The following is a 10,977-nucleotide window of genomic DNA, read 5'->3' as shown; positions in this document are numbered from 1 at the left end:
TACACACTGTGGATGGATTCAGAGGTGGAAGTTGTTTTACCTCTTGTGTGTACAGGATTACCTCATAGTGGATTGCTGTTAGGAATAGAGCAAAAACGAAACTTCTAGTTTGTGGTAGGAAGGAATATAGGATCATGTGTAGTAGTATGTCCAATTGATTGTATGTAATTGTTTTTGTGGTTGTGCCAATTATTCATCGTATTTATTTATGTTTGTATTGATATATGTCATATATTGTTTGATGGCTACATGTATTTAAGAAAATTAAAATAATTTACTAACTGTTCCATTTGGAATCAGTGTTGTTATGTGCCTTATCACGAATAAATATAAATAGATAGGGACGGTGGACCAGAGAATAGGATTACATTTATTATCTCCTGTTGTTAATTTACTAATTCCGCCACATCACTGTATTTGTATAGTTTGATGTCTCCTTGCCAGATGGTGGAGGAGTATTAGGGCAAACCCCATTGTTATATTATTGACACCTCAGTTAAGACTTGAGCCACCCCCATAGCCAACATGCCTTCATTCACCCCCTCCCTCGACCCTTGCCTTACAACACACTTTTTTCACAGCCCCTGTGTCAATTTACCACTTGCTCAAAGCATGGTAGGTGGTAAATGTGTTTGTTTAACCCCATGGAAAATGGACTACCATGCAGAATACCACCTGGTAAATCCAGGTCCACACAGTAATTTCCCATTCCTTGAGGTTTAACTTGTAATCGCATGGTACTGGTGGGTTGTTACCACACAGGACTGGTAATAACTATTGTGGAATTTGCACCCCAAAAGTACTGTGCAAGGTATATTCTGGGCCATGGCGGGCTACTTAAAGTGGCACGATTTAGAAAGGCTTGGCTGGGAGTGGGGGAAATAGTGATGTAGAGACAGATGTTCCTTCTCCTTTGCTGCTGCCTCTATTTTGAATGCACTCTTCTTGACCTGTGAAAATAGAGAACCATTCTATGTTTAGGAATAGTGTTACAATTCAACAGTTTATTGATTATCTTCATATCTTTTGGATGTTGTTAGTCAGTTCAGCCTTAGGACTTTCATTACACTTTATAAGTAACAACTCAACTAATATCTTGCATGTATAGGTTTTTAATATATTTACTGGATGCTCTAAAGCACAAAACACAGAGTTGAAAACAATTTTTGAAGAAGTCCAGAAAAAATCCATGGTAATTAAGAATTGTCACCTGAGGGGAAGCTCAAGTGCCTGGCACCAGAGCTTTGGGTAGACTGAGAGATAGCTCAGCTTTGTGACACCTGAACATATAATTTATGTCTATCCAGATGCATACCTCTGCCGCCTAAAGCAAACACCTCTATGTTCACCTTCTCAGAGTAGTTTTAAGACCAGTTTAGAATTTGCTTTAACCTATGCCTCGTGTGGATTTTCTCTGGAATGGTGTCTATGAAGAGGAAGTTCACTAGCACTCTCCTTGTTTAAGCACTAGCTGGCACATGCATCAAACATGTCACTTGCGATTCCTTATTAGCGAAAAATAAGGATTCGCTAATAAGGAATCGCAAAAGCCTATGAATGTAGGAATCGCTAAAAAAATTGCAATTTCTACAAATTCCTTAATTGCGAGTCGCAAATTGCGAGTCGCAATTAAGGAATGACTTCCCATTCATTCCTTTGGGCGTATTGGCTCAAAGGAATGAATGGGAAATTGCATGCGTAACTTGCGAGTACCGGTAGGTACTCGCAAATTGCTTATGCAATTTCAAGGGTGCAAGGGTGTCAAAATGATACCCTGTTGCACCCCTGAAATTGTGATGTGCACCCACGTTGTGCACACACATGCCCCCAGGGCATGTGTGTGTGTGACCTAAAAAATTTATTTTAGTGCATTTTTCATAGTTTTGCAAAACACAGACAAGTTTGATTTGTCTGTATTTAGCGGTCCCAAATAGCAAAATCGCTATTTGAAAGGGCTTCCAGCATTGCATTAGTGCGATTACTTAAATGCAATTGCAATTTAGGAATTCACAAATAATTGTGAATACTTAAATTGCGCATGGGAAACACTTTAATGCATCTCCAAAGGCCAATTTGCAATCGCAAACGGACGATTTTTGCGAATCGCACAGTTTGCGATCACAAAAACCTTTGATGCATGTGCCCCTATATCACTGTGTCCTGCCTCTTGGAAATAATGTTGTGCAGCAGCAAAATACTTTTGCAATCTTAATCTGCTCACAAACTAAGTCTGGGTCTGTCAAAAGCATAATAACATTGTTATTGTGTATAATTGGTTGTCAGTACAAAGGCATTGCACAATGAAAGCACTACTATGTGTACTACTCGTTACAATGACATACATAGCCAGGTTGTCTGCCTGATAACTCCTTTGTGTCTCATACAAATGTGTCCCTTTCTGTACTCAGGCCAGGATAATTTCTATAATTAGCATGGCAATATGGAATTTCCTCTCAAAGGAATTTTGGAGAAAGTTGTAACAAATGTTGCATTTTATAATTCACTTTTCTCCTGCAGGATTTGAAAACAACATTGATGCTTTAGTGGATTTGACACTTAGGGGCCGATTACAATGTTTTTCAGAAAGGTTCTGAATGGGATTCGGAATCTCAGACTCCGATCCGGAGCCTATGTTTTCGACAGGATCGTACACATTTCCAACCAACCGTTTATGCTGCATGGAAACCATTCGGGCTGTCCGATTCAGTTCCAAAAGGCATTCGGACAGCCCAAGTCCTTCGGAGCCGAATCATACAGCTCTATGGACACGATTTCCGAGCGAGCAATTATGATTACCAATTCAGCAGCCGTTCCGATTCGGTCTGCCCGACACAAAACAGCGGCTGAAATCTAACTTTTTGGCCCATAGCAGGCACCCCTTCACCATGAGGTCTCCGGTTGGGGCCAGTGAGTGTACCCAAGGGACCCCCCTGTTAAACCGTGCACAGTGTGGCAGGCATCATGGGGTGCCCGCCACAGGGTGCAAGGTTTTCCCAACCAATCCCTTTTTAAATGGGCGCTTGTGTTCTCCCATTAAAGAACTCCCATTAAAGCTCCCATTAAAGTGAGCGAGTCTGACTGAACGATGTTGGGAAGCATCGTAATCGGTCAGTTGAAGTCACAGAAGCCGATTCGGTTGGAAACGATTCCGAAACTGATTTGGTCGAAAGAGTTTCCGAACGACATTGTAATCGGCCCCTTAATGTGCTGCAAAGTTTAGAGCAAAATTCAAAGCATGGTTGTTCTTATTATAACATATGCTATTAAGAGGCATGGTTACTGTTGGGGGGACTTTTTTTTTTAAAGGGCATTACCCATCAGCCACACGTTCTAAATTTCGTAAGTATGAAGGAATATTTGCATCTTTTGCATGCCAGAAAACCATTTGTTGCAAAATTATTTCAAGGCACAACCTCTTTTGCCTTTTCTTAAGTCCTGGTGGATGTAGCTCCCTCATTTCATATGAGACCTGCTCAATGTGGAGTGCTGCAACTAATATTTTCTTGTGATTTAGAATAGTGTTGTTTCCAGGCAGAGTAATTAGCAAGGGGTTAATATTGCCGGAAAACATCCATTACAACACAGTCATTGCAACACTCTACCTTTACAGCGCAGTCATTACAACGCAATTGCCTTGACATCGCATGCCATTACTACGCATGTCACTACAATGCATGCCATACAATGCATATCATTTCAACGCATACCATTACAACGCATTATAAGGTAAGTAATGGAGATGTTTATAGTTTTAGGGTGGTTATGGGTTTTGGAGTACATGGGAATAATAATTTTTACCCCTACACTACCCAACACTTACTCTACTGTTGCACTCACTGGAGTAAGAATAGTAATATTTTTACCCCAACACTATCAACACTTATCCTACTGTTGCTCTAAAAGTATTATGCGCTGTAATGGTATGCGTTGTAATGGTATGCGTTGTAATGAAATGTGTTGTAATGGCAGTTTTAAAAAATGCATTATAATGGCATGCGTTGTAAAATCATGTGATGTAATTGTAGTTGCGATGTAAAAATTGTGTTGTAAAAGCATGCGCTGTAATTGTTTGCATTGTAATGTCATATATTCATAATGCCATCTGATTGTCACTCACTTATTTAATCCCAGTCAAATGGAAAATCCATTAGGAATAAAACTTGAGACTGGCCAGTCACACATCCTACAATCAGGTGAAGTAACCCACTAAACTCAATGTTCTGATACTTGTATATGTGTGGGCCTCAGATGAGCCTATGTTACAACATTACTGAAAATATTTCTTTGGGTAACAGTCCGACAGGGGGGTCTTTCTGAGGACTGAATTATAAATATTTCCTGGACTGTCATTTCACAGAAGGAAGTTTCAGAAATTCATGCATAGAAAGAGCCAATGCCTTCAAAAAACCTGGCGAAAACTGATTCTAAAGTGTTTTGTATTGAAATCTATAGAAACTGCTTTTTAGTGGTCAATTCACTCATTGCCCTTTTTCAAGATCTTTGTTAGAAGAATATAAACATTTTCAAATCCACTACAATATGTTTATTGGTATCCTATCAGATTTGAACAATGTGTTTAAAATGTGCAGTTTAGCACGTTATTGTCTTGGATTGGTTCTTAGGACAGCTCTGACTCATTGTGAAGTGTTAGCCTGGCCCCCAAGAGTTGACGTGTTACCCCCCCTTCCCAATTTTAGGTCTAATTGTGTCCCTGCCGCCTACTTACTATTAGCTCCTCTGACGAGGCACCTGAGTCACACCTCTGCCACCCTCCTACCTCCACAGCAGACTTGCGGGTGCCCCAGTCAGTGGGCTGCGACCCAGTGTACACAATCACACCAGCTGATGATGCTCCTCAGTCACTGGGCTGGCAGCACTGTAGATTCACACCAGCTCTGATGATGCTCCTCAGTCACTGGGCTGACATCACTGTAGATTCACACCAGCTGATGATGCTCCAGCAGTTTGTATTCACACAGCTCTGGTAATGCACCTCAGCCCCGTATAATGAACCTCAATCAAGGGGCTGGCAGCTGTTATTATTTACACATCTCTGACATGCACCTCAGGCACTAGGCTGCTTGCAGTTTGTGTTCACGCAGCTCTGGTGATGCACCTCACCCATGGGGCGCTGCCGGCAACAGTTTCTGTTCACGCAGCTCGGAATTCCCTCCCTCTCCACCTCCCTAAGTTCCTAATGGACCTCAAGACCTGGCTCTTTGATGGAACTCAGTGACCTCCCAGGATCGGCGGACCCCCCCCCTCTTCCTCCCCATGCCTCAGTGCCTCGAGACCCGTGCCGGGTGAGTAGCTTGCTCTCTATAAGCCCATAATTGATTGAGGTGTGATGATGCACTTCGGGCACAGGGCTGCCAGCTGTTTCTGTTTACACAGCTCTGTCGATGCACCACAGGCACGGGGCTGCCTGCAGTTATTATTCACGCAGCTCTGACGATGCACCTCAGGCACGGGGCTGGTAGCAGTTATTATTCACACAGCTCTGATGATGCACCTCAGGCACGGGGCTGCCTGCAGTTATTATTCACAAAGCTCTGATGATGCACCTCAGGCACGTGGCTGCCTGCAGTTATTATTCACGCAGCTCTGACGACGCACCTCAGCCTCATAATATGAACATCAAGCACAGGGCTACCATCAGTTTGTATACACGCAGCTCTAATGATGCACCTCAGGCACGGGGCTGCCGTCAGTTATTATTCACACAGCTCTGATGATGCACCTCAGGCACAGGGCTGCCGGCAGTTATTATTCACACAGCTCTGATGATGCACCTCAGGCACGGGGCTGCCGGCAGTTATTATTCACACAGCTCTGATGCACCTCAGGCACGGGGCTGCCGGCAGTTATTATTCACACAGCTCTGATGATGCACCTCAGGCACGGGGCTCCAGCTGTTATTATTCACACAGCGATGATGATGAAAATAAGTGGTGGGCGGGGGTAAGCCCAGGGTCATCAGGAATAGTTGCCTAGAACCACCTCCAGAGGGAATTGATACTTAAGGACAGTGTGATCAATTGTCACAAAAAAATAGCTATTTTTTTCTTTGAACGCATGTGGGTTGCTTTCTCTTTGAACGCAAGTGAGTTGAGCGGTTAATTAATGACACATGACAATGGTGCACAGTATAGGGGAAACGGTTACCTCTTCGATTGTACTATGCAATAAATACTTTTGTAAACTTATCCTAAGTATGTTTTCATTGATGGTGGTTATGCTTTACATTTTAACTTGAATATTGCCTGCAATAATCACCTCCGATGTTGTTGTTGTTTTAAATGTTTGCTTTGTGTAACAATTCCTGGATGAATGGGTCACTATATCACCATGGTCCACTCACTGCCTAGGACAAACTCATCATGGCCAGTATGTCATGTGCCACCCCCACTTCTAGCAGCTCTGAGCATCTTCACTGCCCCCCCCCTCCTCTGGTGCCAGAATGTAATGGTGTTTGAAAGATGGGGTTCAGAGTACCATGGAAAGGAGCAGGTGTGTGTGAGACCGCCCAGATTTTGTGAAACACACTCTCTCTCTATCGCATTATACACCTACTAGTCTACGCCTAGCCTCTCTACCGAGTGAGTGAAGCCATATTTCACATTTTATCGTAGAGATCTGTTAGCGTGACACAGCTCCCTCGCTCATTCTAGTGCCTAGAAGCACGCCTGCACATGCCGTCAGGTGTAATGTCTCTCGCAGCTCTGCATCACACAGTAGGACAGATTTTTAATATTCACTACTGAGTGTTGTTTTTATACCCCATAGTAATCCAGATTCCAGTGATGCGCTCATAAACTTTAGTTTATTTGTCTTCTTTATAATTCCGACAGAAATAACAACATTGGCACACCATTCGACAGTTCTTGTGCCAGTTGCAAAGTCACTGTTTCAGTTTGAATTGTGATTCAGAGAAATGGTTGACAGGGTGCCCACTCCTTTCAGTCCACGAGGGAAACATATTTATTCAGAGCAAAATTCAGCCATCAAAAGGAAAACAAAGAACATTTCATTTTGTTCAGATCTGCACCTTTATTTAGACATGTTCACAGGTCAATAGGTTGCAATAGTGAAGAATCATGTGACAGATACACAATGTCACAGAAATGTCACAGCTGAGAAAAGATAATAAACACAGGACATTCTTAGATCTGATACAGTGAATGTTTTCGTCACAAAAGCCAAATCCTGGGTTTCATTCTGTAACTGAATGAGTTTTCACTGATAATCACAGCCCTACAAATATTGTAGAAGATCCAGAAGTAGTACATGCTCAGTCACTGAGATACAAATCCATGGCAGGGAGTTCACTACATTGAATCTCTTTATGAAAGAGAACACAGCACTGTGTAACTTACACAAATAGCGCCAAGACTTCTTCTAAAATGAAGAGTTGGCACTAGTGATAGCTGCTACTCCTTTTCATTCAACAACAATGAATGTTACACTTTGGAGAATACACAATATGTGTGCACATTGTCACATACACTATTCAGAGATAATACACAAATCTCTAAAAGAACAGAAACACACTTTACCTTCACAGAAGGCAGGGCTTGTAATTCATGTATTTCCATTTGAAAATACAGATATAGCATCACTAATACTTAAATGGCAATTAATGTGCATTTTGAAGAATGTATAAGATACATCACATTCAATTTTCAGAGACAATTCAGAATTTCTGAGAGTACAGAAACACTTTGTCTACACAGTACTTTTATGATACATTTTCAATAGAAAATACTACATATCAAAATTGATACAAAAGGAGGCGCGAAGCCGTTCATCACTCACTTCAGCCAATCAGAGATAATTCTGTCATTTGTAACTTCATAGAATCACAGAAGGTAAACACACACTGAGCCTGCACCAGGCCCTAATCTGAATTCCTCAGATTACAAACACATCTATTATTCTCACAGACATTTTCATCTGCAGAATCACAGGTGCACGACATCCACCCTTTCAGGATATCAACATATTTGTATGTCAATCAACTTCTTAAAATGAAGCAAAACTGATAAATCCCAGAGCACTTCTAGAATTCAGGAATGAGAATGACATATCCCAAAAAATGCATCAAAATTTACAAAAATGCGTCTTCTTGTAGGCAAGAACTCTACATGAGGTATGAATTTCTTGTAAAGAAACAGTTTACAACTTTCTGAAACTGAAGGCACTTCCTATTAATTGCTTTAGCTCATTCTCTTCATTAATATACTATATTATAAATGATTACACATACATCCATTGCTCAACAAATCCATGTTCATACAATATATACTATGAAATCAACACAGTATTTATCCAGCGTTTATCCTAAACGGATATCAAATTCACAATGTCCATCCTCTAAGGATATAATATGCATACTGTCCATCCCGTGGGGATATAACATTCATACACTGTCCATGCTACACGGATATAATATTCACTCACTGTCCATCCTGTGAGGATGTAATCGATCCCCTGCCCATCCTGCTGTGTGGATTTAATACTCACACAGTCGTTTGTGAGGAAATAGCATTCTCACACTCTTCATCCTATGAGGATATAATAGTGACGCATAGGCCATAACATGAAGATATCACATTCACACACTGTCCCTCCTGCAAGGGTGTAATATACAGACTGTCTATCCTATGAGGATATAGTATTCACACTGTCCCTTCTATTGGAATAAATATTCAGTCACTCTCGATCCTGTGGGCATATAATATTCACGTTGTCCATCCTATGAGGATATAATAGACACACAGTCGATCCTGTGAGGACATCACTCACTCACTGTCCATCCTATGAGGATGATGCGCAGACTGCCCCTTCTCAGTAATCTAATATACTCGTGCTGTCCATCCTATAATGAGGTAATATTCACTTTGTCCATCCCATGAGGATATACACTCGCTCCTCACTCCGCTACTTGGAGTGCAGTAAACTCCCCTGCCCAGCAGGGCGCGCTCCAGACTCGAGAATGAATATTCCCCCTCAGAGAGGACCGAGGCCTCTAAAGAAGTCCGAAGAAAAGTCCAGGCCGAGGCCCCCGCATTACCAGGGTCTCCACGGGGCTCTGGGGCTGTCCTGGGCGGGCTCTTTAGTGCTGCTGGGACAGGACGGAGGCCGAGAAGGACACACCGCCTCTGCTGCAGCCGCAGGTCTGTGGAGGGCCCGCAGCAGCTTCATCCGGGTCTCTGCGGGGGCTCCGTGGAGGGAGAGGAAGAGCAGAGAGTCCTGGAGGCACCGGGAGTGACCTTCACTGGAGGCCGCGGCTGCAGGGAGAGACGAGGGGTTAATGGTTGTAGATGTACACACCAGGAAGTAAACACACATAACAAAATCATTTAAAGCTCTCTAGATTTCTTTCCTCTGGTTGCTGAAATTGGTTTACAGGTAGTTCTGATACTCTTAAAACACGAGTTTAAGTGAAATGGCACTGGAAATTGACATAGTAAGCCTGCCCGAGTACCATCCCGATGCGACTATTACCGGTTCCGTCTCTGCACTAACTAACACAAACTCCCCCCCCCCCCCCCCTACGAAGACAACCACAAATCTGCAGAGAACACCCACTGCACTTTTAACCCTTCAATTCACTGCCTCTCACCTGGCGCCGGTGTCTGCACGCGCTGGGCCAGGTACGTCACGGCCATTTCCAGGATATCCGCTTTCTCTGCTTTGGCCGGAAGTTCATGTCCCTCAAACTCTCTCTGCAGTAACATCCTCAGCTGCTCAATGCTGCTGTTGATGCGATCTCTCCTCAGCTTCTCCACCGCTGGCTTCCTCAGCTGCAGAGACAAAATGTGGATTTGTTATTTTATTGAAACAAACGTGTAAAGTTGTCTAAAGTCGATAAAAGGTAATAACAAAGCTTATAGTTACTTCAGTGTGATAAAAAGTCCAATTGAATAATGTTAATTTAGAACTAGGATATTATTAAAAGATCAATAAATACAGCCACTGTTGATATAATATATAAACGTGTACTTTTTGTGTATACGAAAAACCTAAATATGCTTTTTAAATATTAATAACTACTCTTACCTTTCTAATGCATCTCTCCTGACTCTCCTCTTCATATTTCCTCTCGGTGGTGAAAGGCGCCATCTTGCCCGGTGTGGGGTGAAGAGCGGGGTCTCTGCAGTGAACCCACGGTGATCGGTATCTGAAGAGCTCGCTCCCTCTGGCCCTATTTATCCCCCTCCGCCTGTAGGGTAGTGTGTGGGTCTGGGGCTGGAGAGAGGTTCCCACACTCAGCAGCCAATCAGAGAGCAGCAGGGACAATAGAAGTGTGGCACATTGCAGGGAGGGAGGGGAGGGGGACATCTGGGGCCCGGATACAAAGGATCAGAGTGTGGGAAAGAGCTGTGCGTTGAAGTGATATGAAACCCGCCATCTGCCAGGAGCTAAACGGTGTTTGTAGCATTACATAGGGGCGGGTGTGGCCGCAACGCTGAAAACCATGAATGAGCGGCCCATGAGTGAACCCATTAATGCCCATCATTTTTTTTTTCTTTAGTGAAAGTTTATTTCTATTCACTTTTGTCGATCTGCACTATAGCAATCAGAGGGAATGCTTTTATGTTTTGTAAAATATTTACCACCAATCATTAGGTCTAGTAAAAGGAAACGAAACCTGCTTTCAAAACTTGAATTTTGACTCACCTGTGGCTGGGAAGGAAAGTTCAATGTGCGGCGCATTCTGAGCGTGAGGTAAAATAAACAATGCGTCAGTCAATGACGTGGGCAACCCCCGCGCTGCACAAGCTCCTGCGTGGAGCTGTCCAGTGCTGAAAGCTCCCGCACTGGCTGCAGCACTAGATTCAGGCAGGTGGGTAAAGCACTGCATTGATGTGGTGTCTTTTTCGGCGGTGTGGTGTAGCAGCTCCTTGTCCAGTCCATGGCAGGCACCTCTTACATTGTTTGTGAAATAATGTGATTAATATTTTGTTGCTCTTC

The 10,977-nt window shown here is 43.0% G+C and overlaps 1 protein-coding gene across 1 annotated transcript; it reads right to left on the bottom strand.

Annotated features, from left to right (window-relative positions):
* Positions 1-9,069: 9,069 nt before the first annotated feature.
* Positions 9,070-10,125, bottom strand: LOC144753312 (transcription factor HES-5-like). The gene is made up of 3 exons (XM_078641051.1): positions 10,063-10,125; positions 9,626-9,806; positions 9,070-9,290 (listed from the first exon to the last, which is right to left on the bottom strand). The coding sequence occupies exons 1-3, from the start codon at positions 10,123-10,125 to the stop codon at positions 9,070-9,072; spliced, it is 465 nt and encodes a 154-aa protein (XP_078497177.1).
* Positions 10,126-10,977: the final 852 nt, after the last annotated feature.

Source organism: Lissotriton helveticus, chromosome 5_1 (genome assembly GCF_964261635.1).
Source record: "Lissotriton helveticus chromosome 5_1, aLisHel1.1, whole genome shotgun sequence".
Taxonomy (NCBI): domain Eukaryota; kingdom Metazoa; phylum Chordata; class Amphibia; order Caudata; family Salamandridae; genus Lissotriton; species Lissotriton helveticus.
This window is presented reverse-complemented; position numbering and strand designations above follow the sequence as displayed.